Source organism: Lissotriton vulgaris, chromosome 8, assembly GCF_964263255.1.
Source record: "Lissotriton vulgaris chromosome 8, aLisVul1.2, whole genome shotgun sequence".
In the NCBI taxonomy this organism is placed as follows: Eukaryota; Metazoa; Chordata; class Amphibia; order Caudata; family Salamandridae; genus Lissotriton; species Lissotriton vulgaris.
This window is the reverse complement of record NC_141696.1, coordinates 876,236,285-876,261,033: the sequence shown is the minus strand read 5'-3', so window position 1 is coordinate 876,261,033 and position 24,749 is coordinate 876,236,285. Positions and strand designations below refer to the sequence as shown.

Below are 24,749 nucleotides of genomic sequence, written 5' to 3'. Positions count from 1 at the left end.
GAGAATCAGTTTGACATTTGTTGTGTTGCCTTTGTTTGGGGTTTACCTTAAAGGCTTGTGCCTTGTGGTGAGAATGCTATGATGCCATGTAAAATGTTAGAGCTGCATCTATAGAATTAAGGAGCAGTTGTAGAGCAGTGGTGTTGGGCAGCGGCTGCTCCCTGGCGCTCACCTGTATTATATTATATTACTTCAATAAAGCTGGAAACCAGTACATACGACTAAGAGCATCTTTACAATTGGCGAAGAGGATGTGATGCCTTTGTTTCGGGTTTACCTTTAAGGCTCGTGCCTTGTGATGAGAATGCTATGATGCCATGTAGAATGTTAGAGCTGCATCTTAAGAATTAAGGAGCAGTTGTAGAGCAGTGGTGTTGGGCAGTGGATGCTCCCTGGTGCTCACCTGTATTATATTATATTACTTCAATAAAGCTAGAAACCAGTACATACGACTGAGAGCATCTTTACAATTGGCGAAGAGGATGGGATGCCTTTGTTTCGGGTTTACCTTTAAGGCTCGTGCCTTGTGGTGAGAATGCTATGATGCCATGTAGAATGTTAGAGCTGCATCTTTAGAATTAAGGAGCAGTTGTAGAGCAGTGGTGTTGGGCAGCGGCTGCTCCCTGGCCCTCACCTGTATTATATTATATTACTTTAATAAAGCTAGAAACCAGTACATACGACTGAGAGCATCTTTACAACATCCAAATACAGCAGTGAGCAACAGAGAGGCGACTAGTCATCTTTTACGAAGTACCTTCCACTGCGCAGCAACAGGTTTTACTGCGTTTTTAATACCTTTTGTGCCATTTGAACTAGAAACAAGTTTATTTTCTTAAAATCGGCAGATTATGCAGCAGATGATTGGTTATGTGGCAAATCCATAACTAAGCATAAAACGCTGTAGCTACAAACTCTCTCAGTTCCAGTGTTTCGAAATTTAAGTCAAGTTGTCTCCTTGATCACTGCCTTATTTCTCAGGCTAGGATTTATTTTCCTATTTTGCCTCGCCTCTGTTTACCTTTGTTAACCACTCACTTTCCCATGATATTGTTCAATCTGTCTTAAAGGAGGTTTAAGTGATCTCATTTTTAAAGAAACTGTGTCTCAACCATCTGGATGCTAACCCCATTTCTCCCCTTCCGACAGCAACTGACGCATTTCCTTCCTGCCCATATGATCTAACATCATGAGAAGCCATGTGGCCAGTCAGCTTAGAGCCCCTCTAAACACCACTGACCTTGAAAATACTCAGGTCGGGTTTCCGTCTCTTCAAAGCACAGAGTCAGGCCTAGTGCCTGTCTTTGCTGATTCAAAAATGACCAAAGATTGCTGCCCATTCAGTGCCCAGATTATTCATCGTCTTTTGAAACCATGTATCAACTAATCCTTCTGGACAGTCAGTGAGACCAGCACTGTAGACATTTTTTTCGACAGACTGACATGTCTTTGGGTTAAACTCACTCAGAGGGTTTCCCTTCCTCTCTTTCAGTCATCTAAAAATAACGTCTCTTTTTGGACCCCATTGAGGTGCTATCCTCTCGCTCTAGTTGTTTAACTTTCATATTCCCTGGCTAGGCCTTTTCATTTTCATAATCTGGGTCTCTCATTCCAGAACGCGAGGGAGAGTTGATGGGCTGCCATTGACTCAGATTAAGTGATGGAAAAACAGATGTCATGATAATAGGCAAATGAAGCGGCCACTAGACCGCAGAGTTCTGGTTCTCCGAGTTTTGATCACCACCATTTTCAAAACCTGTTAGCAGTCTTAGTTGATGTTTGGCACCAACCTTTGGCTGTCTCAAACAGCACAGCTACTTTATCTTGTTTCTTTCACATAGAAATGCTCAGGTAAATGTTACCATATTTAGAAACGGTAGTGAAAACACACCAGTAGCATTCCCCATTGACTCAAGGCTCAATTATTGTAACACCTTGTACTTGGATGTTGCAAATTGATTATTCAAACACAGTCAGATAATCCAGTAATCAAGAATACAGCAGCAAGTGTGGTTTCTACCTGTTTTTGTGTTTTTTCGTGCTGTCCTTTTGGTTCATGCTTTGTAATGGCTCCGATTTAAGGCTTAGATTAGCTCATCAAGCCCAGTTTGGAATTCTACCCTCTCTCTGAAAAACACTATGGGTCTAAATTTATGAGAAATGACGCATCGCTGCGTGAAAGCAGCGATGCGTCACTTCTCAGTGCGCACTCCTTGCAACATACCTGATGTGTCATATTTAATGTATGACGCATCATGTCACAAGGAGTGACAGATACGTCAGTATTTCTGATGCATCTGTAAGCACAAAAATGACGCATTGCTGGAGTGTGTCACAAAAGTGACGCAACTCGAGCAATGCGTTCTTTCACATGGGGCAAGCCCCATGTGAAAGCGCCTGCGTCAGTCTTACGCCTGCTGTGAGGCAAGCGCAAGATTTTGACGCATCGGCGTCCTAGAAGTGATGCAGTGAAATCTCATAGATTTCACTGCGTCACTTCCACAAGGATTTTTGCGGGGGAACGCTCCCCTGCATACATTATACCTGACGCAGGTATAATGTAGCGCGGGGGTTTACAAAGTGACGCATCTGCTTAGATGCGCCACTTGGTAAATAGTGCTCGACAGGAGGCATGTTTTACGCTGCCGATGCGTCACAAAAAGTGATGCAACGGAAGCACAAAACTGACGCAAGGCCTCATAAATGAGGCCCCATATTTCCTATCTCCCTTCCTCTTCAGAAATATTTGATTCATTGTTATCCTTTGCTATCGGTATTAGTTTGTGGGTGATTGCTCCACTTCCATCTTTAGTTTTTCTGTTTGTAATTCTCTCTCTCATTGACTGAAGCTTTCTGGGGACGTCTTTCCACCTGATAATAAGCTTGAAAACCTAATGAGTGTTCCACTTCTTGGCTTTTTCCCTCTTCGCACCAAGAAAAGCCTTTTAAGGTGAGGCTCTCTCCCTTATTGCGGACGTCCGGAGACGCAGAGACGCTGACTTTGTGCGCATAGAAGCGAAGATTATGGAGCTGGACTCCCAATTGGAAGTGGGCCCGACACCAGAGCTGCTCCATGTTCTCTCGCTTAAACAATCAGAATATCGTGATATTGTCTCCGATGCTGCCAAAGTCATGGGTAGAGAACAACAGGGTCGAATTTACGATGTCGGAGACAAGGTGGGCAAGCTCATTGCTTGGCTCGACAAAAAGGAGAGAGCCAGTTGGGTGGTTCCAGAGGTGTTGGGGGAGGACGGCCTGCTTGTCACCAATCCGAGTGCAATAGTAGAGTCGTTCGCAGACTACTTTGAGACCATTTACACCTCGGTCTCGGACCGGTCTGAGACCGACTCCAGTGCGCTTTTGGCGGAGATAGATCTCCTGTGTCTGTCAGAGACGGACCTTGATGACTTGGATAGGGACATCACCGCAGACGAGATAGCCCTTGCCATTCGCTCCCTTAGATCTGGTAAGGCGCCCGGCCCCAATGGTATTCTAGTGGAACTTTATAAGATTAAGCCCGATGTCGTATCTCCGCCCCTGCGGGACATGTTTCTGGAGGCGCGAGAGAAGGGCATGCTTCCCCACGACCAGAGGCTGGCCACCATTGTGGTCATCCATAAGGAAGGGAAGCCCAGAGACCTGTGCCGATCGTATCGTCCCATCTCTCTGTTGAATGCTAAGCCTAAGATTCTTGCCAAACTGCTGGCCAACCGCTTGATTGGCGCAATTGGCGACTTAGTGCACCCGGACTAGTCGGGCTTTATTCCACATCGCAACACGGCCCTTAATCTTCGGAGACTCCATGGAGCCCTTGCTAGGGCACACACGCTCAGGGAGCCGGCCGTTCTGGCATCATTGGATGCCACGATGGTGTTTGACTCCCTCGAATGGGACTACCTATGGGCAGTGTTGGCAAATCTCAGCTTCGGCCCGGAATTTGTTGGGTGGGTTAAACTTCTGTATGCCAGCCCGCTGGCCAACGTGACGGTCAATGGTCGTGTATCCGCGTCCTTTGCTCTTCACAGGGGCACCAGGCAGGGCTGCCCCCTGTCGCCCCTTTTGTTTGCACTGGCACTTGAACCGTTGGCCGCCTGGATACGGCACCACCCCGACATGCACGGCATTTGCTGGTCCCCTGGATTCGAGGACCGAGTGTCATTATATGCTGATGACATCCTTCTGTACCTCACCTCCCCTTGCAAATCACTTATTGTGGTATGTGACGTGCTTCGAACTTTTTGGCCGGCTCTCTGGCCTGGTCATTAACTGGTCGTAGTCTTCCAAGGGACTGTGGCATACAGGTTGCGAGGCAGGGATTTAAATACCTGGGGATCTACATCTCAACTGACCCCAGGGCACGCTACGAGAACAATTTGCTTCCCCCTCTTGTTCGTCTCCGACGTGACGTAGAGGGTTGGCGTAAACTTCCGCTCTCCCTCCTTGGGCGCGCGGCATTATTTAAAATGATGTCCCTGCCCAGGTTCCTGTATGCTTTGCAAAATACCCAAGATCCGGTCCCAGCTAGATACTTTGGGGAAATCGAGAGCTTGCAACGCGCCCTGCTATGGGATGGCAGGCCACGCATAGCTATCATGAAGCTCACGCTCCCGTGGTATGATGGGGGTATAGCATTACCCGACGTGCGGAGATACTATTGGGCCTCTCAATTGGCAGCCCTCAATCACGGCCTCTATGGCCCGGCAGACAGTCCGGGCTACGCCATGGATCGGTGGCTCCTAGATGGCGGGAAATACCATAGGGCGCTGTACACAAGATCTCTTGATAGGCGGATGTCTGGGCCAACGAAAACAGCTGTGCACATTTGGAGGACGATTACAAAGTCACAGGGGTGGAAAGATAGGCTCACAATGGCAACTCCTCTTTACGACTCCAAGATTTTGGGTAAATTGTGGCACACTAAGGGATTCAACAAGTGGGACATGATCGGCATATCTAGGGTGGAGGATATGATAGTGAGAGGGGAGGTAAAATCTTTTGCCCTACTACAGACAGAGTTCCAGCTGGGTGGAACGGAATATTTTCGGTACGCTCAGCTGCGTCACGCGCTCCTGTGGGCCATGCCGGAGGGCGAGAAAATCCCTGAATATTCTCCCCTGGAGGATCGGGTACTGGACGGCCATATGCCGGATAGCGCTATTTCCTTAACCTATAAAAAACTGATCAATATTCGCACAGACCTTCTTTTGGGGGTGAGAGACCAATGGGTACGGGATGGGATAGAGATCGACGACGAGGACTGGCAATGTGCGGTGTCATCCCCCAAGGAGGTTGCTATTCCTGCCCGGCTGCGACTGGTGCAATTGAAGATTCTGCATAGAGTTTATGTCACTGGTCCCAGGTTAATACATATGGGACATTCGGTTGATGGCCTCTGTCGGCGTGGCTGTGGCGCTCTGGCCACTTTCATGCACATCATTTGGGAGTGTAGTGCGATAGCCTCCTACTGGAGGCGGGTACACATGATTATGAGTGAGGTAACCGGGGTGGAAGTCCAGGCGGAGGCCCGGAGATGCCTCTTGAATATCTGGGGCCCAACTGATTACAACACTGCACAATCCCAATGGGTTACCCTGGGGAATATGGTAGCAAAGCGGGACATTGCGCAGATGTGGGGAGCGCCAACAGCTCCGAAGGTGGTACAGTGGAAGGCCAACATGGATTGGTGTATGTTCCGAGAAAAGACTGTGTACGTAGCCAGGGGTAAACCCAAAAAATGGCAGAAGCAGTGGGGGGCCTGGAATGAGTATAGGGGTGACATCTGCATACCACCGGATACCGCCCCACTGGAAGAACACTTGACCCCATAGCCTATAACTCCAACTGGCGTTCTGGTTTCACTACTATCCTGTGCTTCCCCCCCCCCCCTATGGTTCTATTCATCAACATTGTATTTTGAATCTAATTGTGATTACTGAGCCTAGCCGACTCCTAGATTGGGCCCCGCCACATACTGGTTTAATTGCCTTATTTCTTAGCGCTAGTTCTGGCGCCTTTTTTCTGTACTTGTTCCTTTTTTATAAAACAAAAAACGAAAATTTACAACCTTGACACGTGCTGGTACTTTGCTTCTTGCACTTTGACCCATTGTTTACCGATTTGCTGCCTAGCCTCCGGGATGTAAGGCTGAATAGCTGTGTGCAGTATTTGAAAATAAAGGTTTTAAAAATAAAAAAATAAAAAAGAAAAGCCTTTTGTGTATGAGCGTCTTACAATAGACACCTGCCAAGACTTAGCATTTACAGAAAATGGGATAATTTGGGATGACTCTCATGAACATAGCTTACCCTTTGCTGCTTTCTATCCAACCACTCATTGTTCAAGAGTCGTGGCTGAACAGAACTTTTTCTAAATCTCCTGTGACCTTCGAAAGATCTGAAAATCGGACTGCATCCTTGTAGAAAGTGAGACTGTAAGAGATCGTCCTGCACTGTTTCAACACTTGTTCAGCCCCTTAAAAGCATTGATCGAAGAAAGTCAATGTGAAGATTTTTCTGAAACATTGGTAAAGCACATTGAGGGCACAGCTGTTCATCGTGTGAAAAATAGATTATGCTACATTAATCTTGAAGGAAGCTGCATGTAGTAGGCAGTGCCTATAATGTAAGTGACGTCAGACGTGAAATGTGGAGTCACCAAGCAACTTACACTGAAATCGTGCTACTTCAGGGTCGGTTGCAGCAGTGTCTTAAAATGTGGCTGAAATCAGGCTGGTGAAAGTTGGAGCCACCAGGCATACTTAAAAGTCTGATTCAAAGCTGATGTTATGGATATTAAGAAGATGGCAAAGGAACCATATGTACATCCACTAAATGACCAGCGAAGATAGAGTTCAGTGATTTCGTTGGCGGAATGAGGGTATTTTCTTGAAAATTTGCAGCACAGCCTTCCTAAAGACTTCCTCCTTTGAAGAAGTAGCGGATGACAGATGATAACTTGGTACATTTTAAGCTTTTCTGTGATGACAGAGGGTTTTTTGTGGGGAGGAAGAATTTGGTGTTGCATCCATTGCCAAAATGAGCTAGGTCCAGCTTTAGAAACCAAGCTGCTTCTTATCCTTTTTGCAGTGTAAATAATAGCAATTTTGTTTATTCGGTTCCACTACAACTGAGGTGGAAGATTACTCAGAAAGGACAAAGAGACAGTCACTGGTCACTGTCAGCCTTGAAATCCTTATCCTTCTGCGCACCAATGACAGTCTAGTGGATAAAGCATCATGAGTCGCATGCACTGGGGTTGGGTTCGAGTGGCAGGAAAAGTATTAACATCTGAAGCTTTCAGAACCAGCATATATTATGCAGTGTGGTTGTGGGAGAAATCATCAATCTACTTAAAAAAAAAAACTTTTAAAAAGAGTATAAAGTTATCAGTTTGGCTTCTGATTCTGGCTACCTTGGGTCTATGGGAAAGGAACTGATGCAGGGTACTTCTGGGTGGCTAACATCACTTCCCTCGGCATCAGTTGCAAATCTCCCAGTCCTGGATCCAATGTGTTTGTGCCTGGTTCACAACCCAGAGCAAATTAAACTTTTCTGCCAAAGTCTTGCTTCTCGGCATGTTTTTACAGAAGAAAAATCTGCAGCTGGAACTCGTCGTTATATACAGTGATAAACTTTAATGTAAGATTTCCTGGATGTTCCCATTTGGCAGGCTATTGGCAAAGCCACCACTGACTTTTTATGCAGTTGTTTGCCTTGTGCTGTGGTTACCATTAAATAACAAAGAGAAAGTGCCAGTACTGATAACAAAACGTGATTTATGAATATTTTAACACAGCACATGAAAAGATTCATTCAAGACTGGAAGCTCATTAGTAGCCTTTATTATTCTTTTATGACTTTTATCAGAAAGAACGGAATTTATTTTCATGTAAAAAAGTTGTTTCAAAAAAACTAATACATGCTAGGGGCAGGACTTTGAAATTCATTCATCAGATCAGACATATCACAAGCATACAACAATCAGACATTCAAAAGTGATAAGGGATAACTAAACTAGAAAAAACTATACAAGTGCATATCATACAATATTTACAATAGAGTTGAGAGAGCCACAGTCTGCACAGGAGTTTTCAAAATGATGTCACTTGGGGGGTTATTTAGACAAAAGGTACATTTCTTATTATCAAAAATGAAAGCATTCACAAAGTTAGATTCAATTGGAAGATAATGTACACAGGGTAACAATAAGCAGCCTTGAACTTGATAGATCCGCTTATAACCCAGGCAGACTGCAGTGTGGCTAGGGCCTACGCGTTTCGAATCCCGCTGATCTAGGGGGATTCTCCTCAGGGCCTCGGTCCTCTCTAGGAAAAAGGAAGGGGGACAGAATTATAAAACACTGAGCAAGGGGATTTAATCGACATTCAATAGATCAACATCGCACTCCTCCTTCAGATCGCACCTCCTCCTCAACAGACTTACCAAGAGGCAGATATGCTAATATTTGGAGACTTCAACGCCTTAACTGGGGGGATTATAGTTCTAAAATAGGAACAGTCATGACAGAGAAAAATTAGTTAACCGACTATGTGAGGTGGCTGAGAGGTCGATGATCTTAAAGTTAAATATTACCTACCTCAGTATTCAATATGAGCGTTTAGGATTAGAATTAAGGCCAGTACGGAGAGACTGTCAACCATAATACCTGTAGTATAAAGAATAAGCCTGGTGTCAGAATTGGTTACCTCTTGGTGGTAGTAAAAATGGGCTGTAGTGCAAGAAACTTACCAAAAGGTTACAACATAAATTTTCAAGGTAAGTTTTCAAGGGTCGCCGCCGCAAAAAATGCGAATGGTTACAAAGTGTCTGTTTAGAAATGGCAAGAGAAAAGTTTTTTTCAGTATATTAAGGCAACACCGAATACCTATGGTAACTGAGGATAATCAATGTCATTTCTTACCAGAGTGACAAAATGAAAATTATTTCAATGCAGTTGCGCGAGGACGTGTCTTCGTTGCTTATAAAATGGTTCTGAAATAAACCAACAAATGCCCATACGATTAAAATGGAACTGCGGGCCATAAGTTATTTGGCGAGTAAATGGAGACTGCCGGGGCGGCTTACCGGGAAGGATTCGTAATGGGCGTGGTCCACGGGTTGCCGTTACACGAGGGAAATCAATCAACCTGCAATAACAAAACCTCAATGTTACCGTAGTGTGGTTTATCACGGGTAACTCGTAAGCACGGGGCGTTTCTAAGCATCTTACCGGCATAGCGGCGGTACACGCTGTTAGCGTGTCAAAACTTTTTACTAGAAAGGGGAAAAGGAGAACACGGTGGAGATTACTTTCAAAGCAAAACGAGCGCTATAAGTAAAACAGGGGGAATCTGCCTAATAGTACTTACAGCAACTGCACTGTCAGAGACCTTCAATCGGCGGCGTTCAAACGGGCACTGCACACTTGCACATGCGCGATAGTTGGCAAAAAACTGGCTGTTGAGCCTATATATATAGCGGTCACCAGAGGGAGTACACCTATACTGAGACTAAGTAGGCTGCTTAGACAAAAACCAGAAATGGAGTTTGCAGCCCAACCCAGGCAACAGGATGATAATACACATGGTTATAGCTTGAAAATTTCGCTTAATTCATTTAATCCAGATACTGCAGTATCAAATTTGACTATGAGAAGGGCTTCTCGTTTTGATAACGCCAAATTTTGATCACCACCTCGAGGGTTTTTTTCAACTCTAGAAATCACTGTCCATTTTAGGTCACTTACTGCATGTTGCATCCGCGTCCAGTGCAGCACCAAAGGAGCGTTTTCGACCTTCCTTTTCAGCCTGGATTTATGTTGCGTGATCCGCTGACGGATCTCCTGATTAGTTTTTCCTATATATAGTAGATGGCACGGGCATGTAATGCCATAAACTACGAACTTGCTTTTACAATTACTGAAGGTGTCATGTTTCCAAGATATGCCATTATGTTGGAAAAGTGAACCCTCAGAGGTAGACTCACAGCAGAGACACGTCCCACATTTGTGGTGGCCAAGGATGGGAGGCATTCCCATCATTTGGCGTAACGTAGCAGGTTTTGAAGTTGGCATGGCCGCTCGAACTATGTGGTTGGCGATGTTATTCTCCTTTTTAAAGGCGAACAAGGGCACATTTACAAGGCTCACATCTAGATCTTTTACTAGATGCCAATTTTGTTTGATGACCTTTTTCAGGTGGTTGGCATTGGGGCAGTATGTGGTGACACAAACCTGTCGTTTTTGATCAGATTTGATTTGATGTGCCGTTGTTCGCCTTTAAAAAGGAGAATAACATCGCCAACCACATAGTTCGAGCGGCCATGCCAACTTCAAAACCTGCTACGTTACGCCAAATGATGGGAATGCCTCCCATCCTTGGCCACCACAAATGTGGGACGTGTCTCTGCTGTGAGTCTACCTCTGAGGGTTCACTTTTCCAACATAATGGCATATCTTGGAAACATGACACCTTCTGTAATTGTAAAAGCAAGTTCGTAGTTTATGGCATTACATGCCCGTGCCATCTACTATATATAGGAAAAACTAATCAGGAGATCCGTCAGCGGATCACGCAACATAAATCCAGGCTGAAAAGGAAGGTCGAAAACGCTCCTTTGGTGCTGCACTGGACGCGGATGCAACATGCAGTAAGTGACCTAAAATGGACAGTGATTTCTAGAGTTGAAAAAAACCCTCGAGGTGGTGATCAAAATTTGGCGTTATCAAAACGAGAAGCCCTTCTCATAGTCAAATTTGATACTGCAGTATCTGGATTAAATGAATTAAGCGAAATTTTCAAGCTATAACCATGTGTATTATCATCCTGTTGCCTGGGTTGGGCTGCAAACTCCATTTCTGGTTTTTGTCTAAGCAGCCTACTTAGTCTCAGTATAGGTGTACTCCCTCTGGTGACCGCTATATATATAGGCTCAACAGCCAGTTTTTTGCCAACTATCGCGCATGTGCAAGTGTGCAGTGCCCGTTTGAACGCCGCCGATTGAAGGTCTCTGACAGTGCAGTTGCTGTAAGTACTATTAGGCAGATTCCCCCTGTTTTACTTATAGCGCTCGTTTTGCTTTGAAAGTAATCTCCACCGTGTTCTCCTTTTCCCCTTTCTAGTAAAAAGTTTTGACACGCTAACAGCGTGTACCGCCGCTATGCCGGTAAGATGCTTAGAAACACCCCGTGCTTACGAGTTACCCGTGATAAACCACACTACGGTAACATTGAGGTTTTGTTATTGCAGGTTGATTGATTTCCCTCGTGTAACGGCAACCCGTGGACCACGCCCATTACGAATCCTTCCCGGTAAGCCGCCCCGGCAGTCTCCATTTACTCGCCAAATAACTTATGGCCCGCAGTTCCATTTTAATCGTATGGGCATTTGTTGGTTTATTTCAGAACCATTTTATAAGCAACGAAGACACGTCCTCGCGCAACTGCATTGAAATAATTTTCATTTTGTCACTCTGGTAAGAAATGACATTGATTATCCTCAGTTACCATAGGTATTCGGTGTTGCCTTAATATACTGAAAAAAACTTTTCTCTTGCCATTTCTAAACAGACACTTTGTAACCATTCGCATTTTTTGCGGCGGCGACCCTTGAAAACTTACCTTGAAAATTTATGTTGTAACCTTTTGGTAAGTTTCTTGCACTACAGCCCATTTTTACTACCACCAAGAGGTAACCAATTCTGACACCAGGCTTATTCTTTATACTACAGGTATTATGGTTGACAGTCTCTCCGTACTGGCCTTAATTCTAATCCTAAACGCTCATATTGAATACTGAGGTAGGTAATATTTAACTTTAAGATCATCGACCTCTCAGCCACCTCACATAGTCGGTTAACTAATTTTTCTCTGTCATGACTGTTCCTATTTTAGAACTATAATCCCCCCAGTTAAGGCGTTGAAGTCTCCAAATATTAGCATATCTGCCTCTTGGTAAGTCTGTTGAGGAGGAGGTGCGATCTGAAGGAGGAGTGCGATGTTGATCTATTGAATGTCGATTAAATCCCCTTGCTCAGTGTTTTATAATTCTGTCCCCCTTCCTTTTTCCTAGAGAGGACCGAGGCCCTGAGGAGAATCCCCCTAGATCAGCGGGATTCGAAACGCGTAGGCCCTAGCCACACTGCAGTCTGCCTGGGTTATAAGCGGATCTATCAAGTTCAAGGCTGCTTATTGTTACCCTGTGTACATTATCTTCCAATTGAATCTAACTTTGTGAATGCTTTCATTTTTGATAATAAGAAATGTACCTTTTGTCTAAATAACCCCCCAAGTGACATCATTTTGAAAACTCCTGTGCAGACTGTGGCTCTCTCAACTCTATTGTAAATATTGTATGATATGCACTTGTATAGTTTTTTCTAGTTTAGTTATCCCTTATCACTTTTGAATGTCTGATTGTTGTATGCTTGTGATATGTCTGATCTGATGAATGAATTTCAAAGTCCTGCCCCTAGCATGTATTAGTTTTTTTGAAACAACTTTTTTACATGAAAATAAATTCCGTTCTTTCTGATAAAAGTCATAAAAGAATAATAAAGGCTACTAATGAGCTTCCAGTCTTGAATGAATCTTTTCATGTGCTGTGTTAAAATATTCATAAATCACGTTTTGTTATCAGTACTGGCACTTTCTCTTTGTTATTTAGTTATTGGCTCAGCCTTACTGAGTAGAGCCTCCCCTTAGTTGTTTTGTGGTGGTTACCATTAGACACAGAAAGCTACATTTCTGGCATGTGGCAGTTCTTTTCTGTACTTACGTCTGCCATTTACATTCAACCTAAATATACCCAATTGTTGCATGTATATGCAGACTGTATGGAAAGTGGTTTTCAGTAAATGCAATTGCAGTTATGCCTACGACGATCTTCACATAGGCTCATTTTTTATTGTTGCTTGTGTTGTTCCATTTCATACATATGGATCCTGTTTTACAGATATGTGCCTTTCCAAACAAATGACGTGACTAGGAAACTGTTTTGATGAGTAGTTTCTTGAACACCTTTCTAATATACTAAGGGGCATATTTACAAAAGACGTGATGGAGCGCGGCGTTAGCCTTGTTGGCTTAAGAATACCGTGCAGCCACCCATTTCTCCCTGTGCTGGCGCTAAATATAGCAGCCTAGCGCCAACACTGGTGCCATAATGAAAGAGTGCCTGCGTTGAGTGGAAGGAGTGTTTATGTGCAGGAAGGTGTTCCTTCCTGCACATAAACAATCTGAAATGGTGTTTTGCAACTTCTATGTGTGGTGCTTTGTGCAGCACACATAGAAGTTGCAAAGCATCATTTTAAAAAAATTATTGTTTATGTGCCGAAAGGGACGCCTTCCTGCACATAAACAATCAACAACATTTTCCTGTTTCTATATGTGCTGCACAACTCAGCAAGCATGGAAACAGCAAAATCGAGGAGAAATACGCATTTCTCCTCGTTTCGCTGTGGTGCGACCAGGTTTTCCCTGATCTTAATTTTGGTGCTGCCCCATATTTACGCCACCCTTGTAAATATGGGGCATCGGTAAAACCAATTGGTGTTCCGGTGGAACGCCCACCACAACACCCATTGCCCGCCCCTTTCATGCTTAGAATAGCGTGAAAGGGTGCCTTATTTACAAGGCAGTTTTAAGTGGCTTAACGCTGCCTTGTAAATAAGGCGAAGCCCATATCGCCACAGTAACGGCACTAAAAGTGACGCTGTGGTGGCGATAGGGGCTTGTAAATATGCCCCTAAGTTTCTTCCCAGTAAGGTCCATTGATTCTGAGCATTACTTCAGACAGAAAACCTTAAATTACATTAAACACACAAAACAGGAACCATAAGATATATGTCATAACGACTGTTAAAAGTTTTTTTCTAGAATAGCGGGCTGTCACGACTAACCTTGAGATCCGGTACAGCAGGAGCGATGTTGTAGCTAAGTTTTCTCCTCCCTAGATACGGTACCACAGACGAGTATAAGGCAAACACTCGCCTATGAGGACCCCACCCAGGGAAGGGGAAAAGTGGAGAAATAAAACAAAAAGGAGTGGCAGCCAGAAACCATCTACAGGGTTCGACAACAGGAGAACGACCAGTGAGGATCTGTATGTAGATACCTGCACAGAGACACAAGAACATAAGAGTCACACTCTCATTCTAGGTACACTACTACTTCCCAATTATGGAATAGAAGGACTTCCACTTACATCATATGGCTCCCACAGTCATCCTGATAGAAAAGGGCAAAAATAGAAAAAATAAAGTAAAGTAAAGAAAAAACAGGGAACTGCCCAGGATCCCTACTTGCCGGGAAAAGGCCAGAAGCGTCACTAGCTGTATTTCTAGTCCAAGTGAGCTTGCCTCAACTCACGTGATAAGAGTACTAGTTCTCCATATATGACTTTATCCAAGACCAAAAAGGATAACAGTTCTTTATCCGAGCCTCTCAACGGCTCCCACGAAATAAAAATGTTCGGCAACTCCCATGTGCCAAAAAACATCCACTAAGGCAAGTCTGAAACAAAAACAGGAGGAGTACAACAAGAACACTCTTCCTTTGCTAGCACTCCGCTAGCCAAGTCAAAATGAGGAAACTTTGAAATGCGCTTTAAGGGCTAACATGGTAACATTGGCCGTGAGCCCCGTGTACCTTGATGTTTGAGTCCAAGCGCGGCTCTCCTGCAGCGTCAGCTCGGCTCCCAGCGCGAATACACCTTTCAGTTTCCAGCGCGGCTCTCCTCACAGCTGATTACCGCGGCTCTCAGCGCGGCTCCCATACAGCATGAAACTCGGCACTTGCACAGCTAACACGCTGTGTAGTAACGGACAGAAAACGCCGAAAGTAATGCGGCGAGGACACAATGAAACCTCCGAGGTCCTTTGGTGAAATGAAGTAACCACAAGGGAATCAGCAGGAATCAGGATAGTTTGGCTTCACGTATAGACAGGCGGCATGAATACAGGTGACAAGCACCGCGTAAGGCATTCAGAGGACTGATATAGAGTAGTGAGGAAAAGAAGGTAGGAGACAGTGAAGAGAGACTACAAACTAGCATTCTGGGACCTGTAGTCACCCTCTCTGTGGCTGAATCGTGACAGAACCCCCTCTCAATGACCGACGTCCCGGCGGTCCTCCAGGTTTCAACGGGTATCTAGCATGGAAACGCCTCAACAACCCAGGACAATGCAGATTCCTGAGAGGTTCCCAGGAACGTTCCTCAGGGACATACCCTTTCCAGTCTATCAGATACTGTAAAACCCCTCTCACCCTTCTGGAATCTAGCACCGCTCGTACTTCATACTCTACATCCCCTTCTATTTCCAAAGGCTGGGGTCTTGCTACAACTCTGGTTCCCTGCAGATACGGTTTCAGTAAGGAGACATGGAATACGGGATGAATGTGCCAGGAGGAAGGCAACTTCAATTTCATGGCTACCGGATTAATCACAGCCAAAATGGGATAGGGGCCCACAAATTTGGGTTGCAATCGTGTGTTACCCTTCAACTTTAGATGTTTGGTGCTCAACCATACCCTGTCACCCACTGAATAAACTGGTTCAGGAGTTCTCTTCCTGTCAGCCTGTGTCTTGTCATGGTTTCTGGCTGACTCCAGATGCTCTTTGGCATCATGTAATACAGACTGGAGATGTGCATGATGTTGTTGTATGGTAGGATGAGATGAGGGGCTTAGCTGGTCAAATGGTAAAGAATTGGGGTGATACCCAGTAAGACAAAAGAATGGTGAGCATCCTAGCGAAGAATGCGTCGTGTTATTGTAAGCAAACTCAGCCAACCATAACAACGTTCTCCATTCCTCCTCATGCTGAAGAGTAAAGCATCTCAAATACTGCTCCAACGTCTGATTGAGTCTTTCCGTCTTACCATCCGTCTGCGGATGATAACTCGTTGAGAGCCGAGCATCTATCCTCATCACCTTACAGAGGGCCTTCCAGAATTTGGACGTGAACTGGGTTCCTCTGTCGGTGATGAGAACAGAAGGAATCCCATGTAATCGTACCACATTCTGTAAAAAGACCATAGCCAATTCTCCTGACGTGGGCAACTTAGTTAGTGCAATGAAATGACCCATTTTGGTGAGATGATCTACCACCACCAAAATAGTGTTGTTGCCGAAACTGAGAGGCATCTCCACTATAAAGTCCATCGATACTGTATGCCACGGAGAGGGAGGTATTGGTATGGGACGTAGCAGTCCACTGCTTCTCTGATGCTGGGCTTTAGCTTGAATACATATAGGACATTTGGCCACATATTCTTCAATGTCTTTCCTCATCGTTTCCCACCAAAAGTGCCTGGAGGTAGTCTGTAGCGTCTTGAGCATTCCTGGATGTCCACTCAAAGAGGAATCATGGGTCCATTGAAGAACCGAGCTCTGAACTTCATGGTCTGGAAGGTACAACTGGTTATTTCTGAAAAGGAGTTTGCCTTTCTTCTTTCTAAGCATCGGTTCTTTAGCTAACCAATTTTGCATGTCTACTTGAGTGCTCTTTTCCTCCACTTGTTTCATGAAATCTGCAGGACAAGTGATGACTGAAACAGACTGCTCAAACATTGCTTCGTGAAGTATTAAGGGGGGATTCTCGGTTTCATTTTGTTCTTTCAATGCCGATTCAGGTCTTGATAAGGCGTCATCTTTGCCGTTCTGGGGACCTGGACGGTATTTGATTACAAAGTCGAAATCCGAGAAAAACAATGACCATCTTAACTGACGAGGTGTTAACGCCTTCGCACTCTTCAGAAAGAGGAGATTTCGATGGTCCGTAAAGATTTCGACGGTGTGTCTAGCCCCCAGAAGATGATGTCTCCATTCTTCGCAGGCTCGCTTAATGGCCAACAACTCCTTGTCTGATATGCTGTAATTAATCTCACTGGAGGACAGTTTTCTGGAGAAGTAGGCTACTGGGTGAAGTTGACCTGTATCCGGATTCCTTTGTGATAGAACGCCTCCTATGGCGAAATGAGAGGCATCAGTCTCTAGTACGAATGGCTGACTGGCATCTGGATGGCGTAAAATAGGTGCAGTAATGAAACAGGTTTTTAAGGCTTGAAAAGCCTGCTCCGCAGCGTCCGTCCACCTGAAGGTAGTTCCTTTCTTCAAGAGACCTGTTAAAGGCTGGATGATTCTCGAGAATCCTTGTATAAAACGGCGATAAAAGTTCGCAAAGCCTATGAAACTCTGCAACGCCTTTATACTAGCTGGTGATTCCCATTGTGTTATAGCTTGAATCTTCTTGTGGTCCATCTGTAATCCATTCGGACCTATAACATATCCAAGGAACTCTACTTCTGTGGTATGGAAGAGGCATTTCTCCAGCTTGGCATATAGTTCGTGTTGTTGTAGCCGTTCCAATACTTCCATCACATGCTTAACATGCTCTTCTTGCGTAGCAGAGTAGATGAGAATGTCATCTATATAGACTATACATGAAACATCCAATAATCCTCTTAACACCTCGTCCATAAAAAATTGAAATGCCGCCGGGGCGTTACACAGGCCAAAAGGCATGACTTGATACTCGTAAAGCCCATATTTAGTGCGGAAAGCAGTCTTCCATTCGTCTCCGCGACGAACCCTCACCAAATGATACGCTCCTCTCAAATCAAGTTTAGTAAATATTGTTGCGTCTTTCAACTGATCCAGAAGCACTGGTATTAGGGGTAGCGGGTACCGGTTCTTTCGGGTTACTCTATTGATGGCGCGGTAGTCAATACAGGTTCGCAAACCTCCTTCCTTTTTCGGGATGAAGAACAGAGGGGACGAGGCCGGAGACGTAGAGGGACGTATGAATCCCGAAGCTAGAAGCTTCTCCAAATACTTCTGAAGGTAGATGTTTTCTGCCTCTGTGAGGGCGTATATTCTGCTACAGGGAATGCTGGCCCCAGGTTCTAGTTCTATCACACAGTCATACTCCCTGTGTGGGGGCAACTTGCTGGCTTCTTTCTCATCGAAGACATCTTGGTATTTACTATACACCTCAGGAAGGGTGGAGATGGCGTTCACTTCCAGGAGTTTTCCTACTTGTGCCAGTGAGCCTGCTGGGGTTTCCATCCGTATAGTCTCATGGAGGCAGGGAAGGGTACAATGTTCAGCGCAGTACTTTGAGCTTAAAGTGATGGTACGAGCAGCCCATTGTACTACAGGATCATGTAGCGTTAACCAAGGCATTCCCAATATTAGTTTAAACTGAGGAGCGTCTATTAAGTCAAATGATATGTATTCGTGATGATTTTGGCCAACTTGCATAACCAACTGGCTAGTGTGAAAGCACACAGGTCCAGAGGTTAAATCAGATCCATCCACCGCCTTTACCGCTTCCGGGGTTTCTTTCTGAATACACGGGACTCCCAATCTTTTGGCGTATTGCAGATCTATAAAATTTCCCGTTGCTCCACTATCCATCATTGCATGTACCATCACAGGTTGTTCCCCTGGCCATTGTATGGTAACGCATAAGTTCATGTGGGGCACAGCAGGCTGCATTGTATTAGCTACAGCATGGTAGACCTCTTTTTCTGACTCTGGGCTCAAGCAAGGGGTCTGGGACTCACTTGAGCATTCTCGTTTCCCGAGACATTGAGAGGATATTCCACAGCAGACAGAGATCGAGCGCCTTTGGTTTTTGCTCGGCAATCTCTGATGAAATGTCCGGATTTACCGCAATACATACAGAGTTTCTGATTGCGTCGTCGGGTTCGCTCCTCTGGAGTTAAGGGACCCCTTATCCCTCCTATTTGCATAGGTTCAGAGGTGTCGGGGGTAGTTGCACTTTCTGCTGCTTTAGGTTTGGATGTGGGAAACCGAAATTCATACCGGTGTTTATCTCCTCTTCGTTCTTGCAATCTATGATCCAGCTGCACAGTAAGGTCTATTAATTCTTCACACGTGGTAGGCAAAGTCACCACTTGAGCCAGCACATCCTTCAACTCTCCCCTTAATCCTTGATAAAACAAGGAGATTCTCTTTTTGGACGGCCAATCAGTTTCGACAACAAGACGATTGAAATTGGTTATGTAAGACAACAGGTCTTGTGTTCCTTGTTTCAATGTAATCAGTTCCCTGTCTAATGATAACATGTGTGCCTTGCGATCAAAGAGTTTACGCATTTCCTCACAAAACCCCTCAAAGTCATCCAATACGGGATCCTTTCTTTCAATGAGCGGAAACGACCAACTAGCGGCGTTCCCCCCTAAATAAGACAACATAAAAGCGGTTTTGGAATGATCGTCAGGAAAGACAGTAGGCTTGCACATAAAATGTAATCTGCACTGACCCAGGAATGTACAAAATTTCTTAGGATCCCCCAAGAACCTTTCTGGAGGTGCTAATGGTAACTGGATTGGCTGTACTACTTGAATAGTAGAAGGACCTGGCCCTCCCTGAGTAATGGGGGACTGTGTCTGCATCGGAGGAGGCAATGTAGCTTCCCTGATATAATGGGCTCCCCTAGAACCAGTGGGACTGGATCGTGCTATTCCCGCTACTTCTTGTCGTAGAGTGCCCATTTCCTTCCTCATCTCATGATTTTCCCCTCTAACGGCATCTGCTTCAACTCGCAAAGCGTTGAGGGCTTCTAACATAGACGACAGGATATTCTCGGTCTCCATCGCTCAGGCTGTAGTAGACCGTGGGCTTGTCACTCTGTCACGACTAACCTTGAGATCCGGTACAGCAGGAGCGATGTTGTAGCTAAGTTTTCTCCTCCCTAGATACGGTACCACAGACGAGTATAAGGCAAACACTCGCCTATGAGGACCCCACCCAGGGAAGGGGAAAAGTGGAGAAATAAAACAAAAAGGAGTGGCAGCCAGAAACCATCTACAGGGTTCGACAACAGGAGAACGACCAGTGTGGATATGTATGTAGATACCTGCACAGAGACACAAGAACATAAGAGTCACACTCTCATTCTAGGTACACTACTACTTCCCAATTATGGAATAGAAGGACTTCCACTTACATCATATGGCTCCCACAGTCATCCTGATAGAAAAGGGCAAAAATAGAAAAAATAAAGTAAAGTAAAGAAAAAACAGGGAACTGCCCAGGATCCCTACTTGCCGGGAAAAGGCCAGAAGCGTCACTAGCTGTATTTCTAGTCCAAGTGAGCTTGCCTCAACTCACGTGATAAGAGTACTAGTTCTCCATATATGACTTTATCCAAGACCAAAAAGGATAACAGTTCTTTATCCGAGCCTCTCAACGGCTCCCACAAAATAAAAATGTTCGGCAACTCCCATGTGCCAAAAAACATCCACTAAGGCAAGTCTGAAACAAAAACAGGAGGAGTACAACAAGAACACTCTTCCTTTGCTAGCACTCCGCTAGCCAAGTCAAAATTAGGAAACTTTGAAATGCGCTTTAAGGGCTAACATGGTAACATTGGCCGTGAGCCCCGTGTACCTTGATGTTTGAGTCCAAGCGCGGCTCTCCTGCAGCGTCAGCACGGCTCCCAGCGCGAATACACCTTTCAGTTTCCAGCGCGGCTCTCCTCACAGCTGATTACCGCGGCTCTCAGCGCGGCTCCCATACAGCATGAAACTCGGCACTTGCACAGCTAACACGCTGTGTAGTAACGGACAGAAAACACCAAAAGTAATGCGGCGAGGACACAATGAAACCTCCGAGGTCCTTTGGTGAAATGAAGTAACCACAAGGGAATCAGCAGGAATCAGGATAGTTTGGCTTCACGTATAGACAGGCGGCATGAATACAGGTGACAAGCACCGCATAAGGCATTCAGAGGACTGATATAGAGTAGTGAGGAAAAGAAGGTAGGAGACAGTGAAGAGAGACTACAACCTAGCATTCTGGGACCTGTAGTCACCCTCTCTGTGGCTGAATCGTGACACGGGCTTGACTATTTTCTCATAGTTTCTGACACCAGCCATGATCTAATGTCCTTGTTTTTTAAGGTTGGAAACTAACTGATCATGTGCTCTCATCTACAGGTTCAGCTGAAGGAAGCCATCGAGGAGCTGCCTAAAAAGATAGAGGCTCAGTTATCCGAATCTGGATAGAATTTCAGTGTTGGGCAGAGGCAATTGGTATGCCTCGCAAGAGCAATCCTGAGAAAAAATCAAATCTTGATCATTGACGAGGCAATTGGTGTTCCGGTGGAACGCCCACCACAACACCCATTGCCCGCCCCTTTCATGCTTAGAATAGCGTGAAAGGGTGCCTTATTTACAAGGCAGTGTTAAGTGGCTTAACGCTGCCTTGTAAATAAGGCGAAGCCCATATCGCCACAGTAACGGCACTAAAAGTGACGCTGTGGTGGCGATAGGGGCTTGCAAATATGCCCCTAAGTTTCTTCCCAGTAAGGTCCATTGATTCTGAGCATTACTTCAGACAGAAAACCTTAAATTACATTAAACACACAAAACAGGAACCATAAGATATATGTCATAACGACTGTTAAAAGTTTTTTTCTAGAATAGCGGGCTTGACTATTTTCTCATAGTTTCTGACACCAGCCATGATCTAATGTCCTTGTTTTTTAAGGTTGGAAACTAACTGATCATGTGCTCTCATCTACAGGTTCAGCTGAAGGAAGCCATCGAGGAGCTGCCTAAAAAGATAGAGGCTCAGTTATCAGAATCTGGATCGAATTTCAGTGTTGGGCAGAGGCAATTGGTATGCCTCGCAAGAGCAATCCTGAGAAAAAATCAAATCTTGATCATTGACGAGGCAACAGCAAATGTAGATCCAAGGTACTACAGTCATCTAACTGTTTAAACAGAAGTTCTTTCGTCATATTAAAACGTTTAGCAAATAGTATGATGAGAATAATGTGATTTACTCTCATTCCACTGTCAATCCCTGAAAGGCTGACATCCAGGAATAAGGCATAGAAGTTCAACTGCTTGAAATTAATCTCTGTGTGGGGAGGGCAGTACTGAGAGCAATTTAAATAATGCCAATTAGTGGTAGCCAATCCGACACATACTTTGTAAAGGGTTAGAACACTGGCACTGAGGTCTGATTAGAAGGTCTCAGTGATAAACCAGCAACATCAGTCCAAAAATGTAGTCGCTAACATAGAGAAAGAGACATTTCCTTACATTAACCTCTCCCTTTACTTATCTCTTCTTTCTTGCTCGCTTTTCCTCTTTCTCTTTCTGTCATTACTTCTTCTCTGTCTTTCTGTCATCTCTCACTACACCTCTCTATTTTCAGTCAGGTCACCTTCTCTACCTCACCTTTCTCATGCTAATAGCTCTCTTTATACAGCTCTATAAATCGCCTGCCTGTTTCTCCTTCTCTCTCTCTCTCTCTACCTCACACCTCTTTCCATATCTCACCATTTTTCTGTATCAACCTCACTTGTGGCTATAACTCACTTCGCTCTATTTTACCTCTTTTCTCTTTACACTCATCTCAGTTTCTTACCACCACCCCTCTTTATCATTGGCTCCGCCTAAGTGTTCTTTCACTGACCTGTCTATCTATGCAATTTCTGCTGCTTATCTGCCCCCGCTTTTAACCCCATACCTCTCTCTCTCTCTAAGTGGCATTTCTTGTACTTCTCTCCCTCCCTCACCTTTCTACAAGTCTACCTCACTGCTCTCTACCTTTAACTTTATCTAAGTCACCTCTCTTTCTGCCTCATCTCTCTATCTCATCCATAAGTGTACCTAACTACTCTCCCTTCCTACATGTCTTTCTTTCTAAATTGCTCTAAAACCTTTCATATTCCTAATACATCTCTCTCTACCGAACTCTTCCTCTTTGCACTTCTTAGTATGTTTCCTTCTGACTTTTTCAGCTTTATCTTTTTACCTTTCATCTCTCCCTAACTCCTTTGTCTTCCACCCTTATTTCTTACTTTACATTATTTTCCCTTCTCCCATCTATAATTCTACATCCTTCTCCCTCGACGTTGTCTCTTTCTATATCATTCTCCTTCTTCTTCTCCCATCTCTAATTCTACATCTTTCTCCCTCGACTTTGTCTCTTGCTATACCATTCTCCTTCTTCTTCTCCCATCTCTAATTCTACATCCTTCTGCCTCGACTTTGTCTCGTGCTATACCATTCAACTTCTTCTCCTGTCCACTCTAATTTCTCTTACTCAAAATTACTTAACAGTGAGAACATCCTTGAAATAGGTTAAGAAATCCAGGGCACTTTGGATGATAGGCTGGTGCTTTCCATGAATCCAAACCTGGGTACTAAATAAAACAGATGCACCAGAAAATATTGGATACCACACTTTTCAAACTTGCTTACAATTATACTTGACATTTTTGCAGAAAAGGGGTTGATGACTTGCATACTTTGTGCCCGTGGTGGACTGGCACAGTGGGCAAAAAAATGATCAAATGGTCCTGAGTAATTATCAGTGGTTGAGATTAAATGAAGCACTCATCCCTTCAATTCTTAGGTTTTCTCATTATAAAGGCATAAGCGCAATGGGTTTCCTCAGATATGGGTCCTCTAACTTACTGTTAAATAAGACTCATGCTGCACCTTATTGCTGAGGTCAGTTATGGCTGAAATCGGTCTAGGGTTACTTCTTCCCCATTCAAAAGGGACACGGCCTAGCAGATAGACTAGCCTTTTCCTAGTGATGCATGACCAAAACTGATTTGCACATGTCAAGTCAAGTCAATTTTTTTATTGTATAAAATTATTACAAATTATTACAAAATGCATTTTGATCATCATAGAACATAAAACACGTGTGTGAATGTTAACTATTAACAACTGTTAGCCATATGAAAAATAAATATCATGTATTTCAATTTGGTGCTACGATTCCCTGTTCAGCTTGCTGTAAGAGAGATTGGGCTTTCATCATATATTTGACCCCCCTACAGGCCAACATAGGAGATGATCCATCTAGCCATCGAATTACCGCTTGCCTACATGTCCGAATGTTCAATTTGTTAAAAATGTTCTTTAAAAGCCGTCTCCTTAAATCCTTAAGCGTTTCGTTTTGATATCCACATAGACGACAATAAGGGTCAGTGTAACAATTTTTCCAGGATGGTAACAAGTCCTTTGAAAACTGTAGGCCTAGTTGATGTTTTATATATCTTTGTTTTAGGGAACTATTAAAGTGGCTTTCCAGATAGGTCTGTGGCTTTATGCCGGAATATGAATTTATCACAGTCCACCCGTGTCGTCGTTTTGCGGTACTTATTTTATCTTCCAGATAGGATTCCCATTTGACCGCGTTGTTTGCAATTTTGTCAAAAGTATATCTATCTGGCCTCGTGTCCCAAATTTCTTCAATTCCTAAACAGTTCAGGGATTTGCACATGGTTACTCCCTGTGTGAAGTTGCATAGAGGGCAAACACTAAAGAAATTGTAGGGGAACAAAATGCAGGCAAAAACTACCAAGAAGTTGTCTGACTTTCATACGGTGGCTGCACCCGGGATTGATGCCCAACAGACTAAGGGGCAATAAGCTTGCATAGTTAATAGCTACATGGGGTCCAACCCAGGAATATGCACACAAAACACAAAGTGCCCAACTCTCACAGACGTTCAACATTGAAACTGAGGCGCAATCAAAAGCAGAGCACAGTGTCTTTTTAGGTTTAGCCGGTGCAGCACATGCGCTGCTCTGCGAGGCATTCTGTTTTCAGGTAGGGCCTTGAAGCTCTGCCCACTCTCCTCCCATATTTTTCATTGGCTCAATGGCGTAGCAGGGTCACCTGTGCAGAAAATTTCTCAACACCCCCAACTTAACAAAATGGCAAAAAAATGTTTTTAAAACACATATTTTT

The 24,749-nt window shown here is 44.4% G+C and overlaps 1 protein-coding gene across 2 annotated transcripts in view; it reads left to right on the top strand.

Moving 5' to 3' along the window:
* ABCC4 (ATP binding cassette subfamily C member 4 (PEL blood group)) overlaps positions 1-24,749 on the top strand; it is a 1,668,368-nt gene that overhangs the window by 1,521,342 nt on the left and 122,277 nt on the right. Inside the window, exon 28 of one of the 2 annotated variants that reach the window (XM_086934802.1) lies at positions 21,553-21,725. In XM_086934802.1, coding sequence (XP_086790928.1) covers positions 21,553-21,725 — 173 coding nt within the window. Of the gene's footprint in view, positions 1-20,963; positions 21,112-21,552; positions 21,726-24,749 lie in introns of those variants that run through there. The other variant, XM_086934803.1, reaches the window with a different exon arrangement.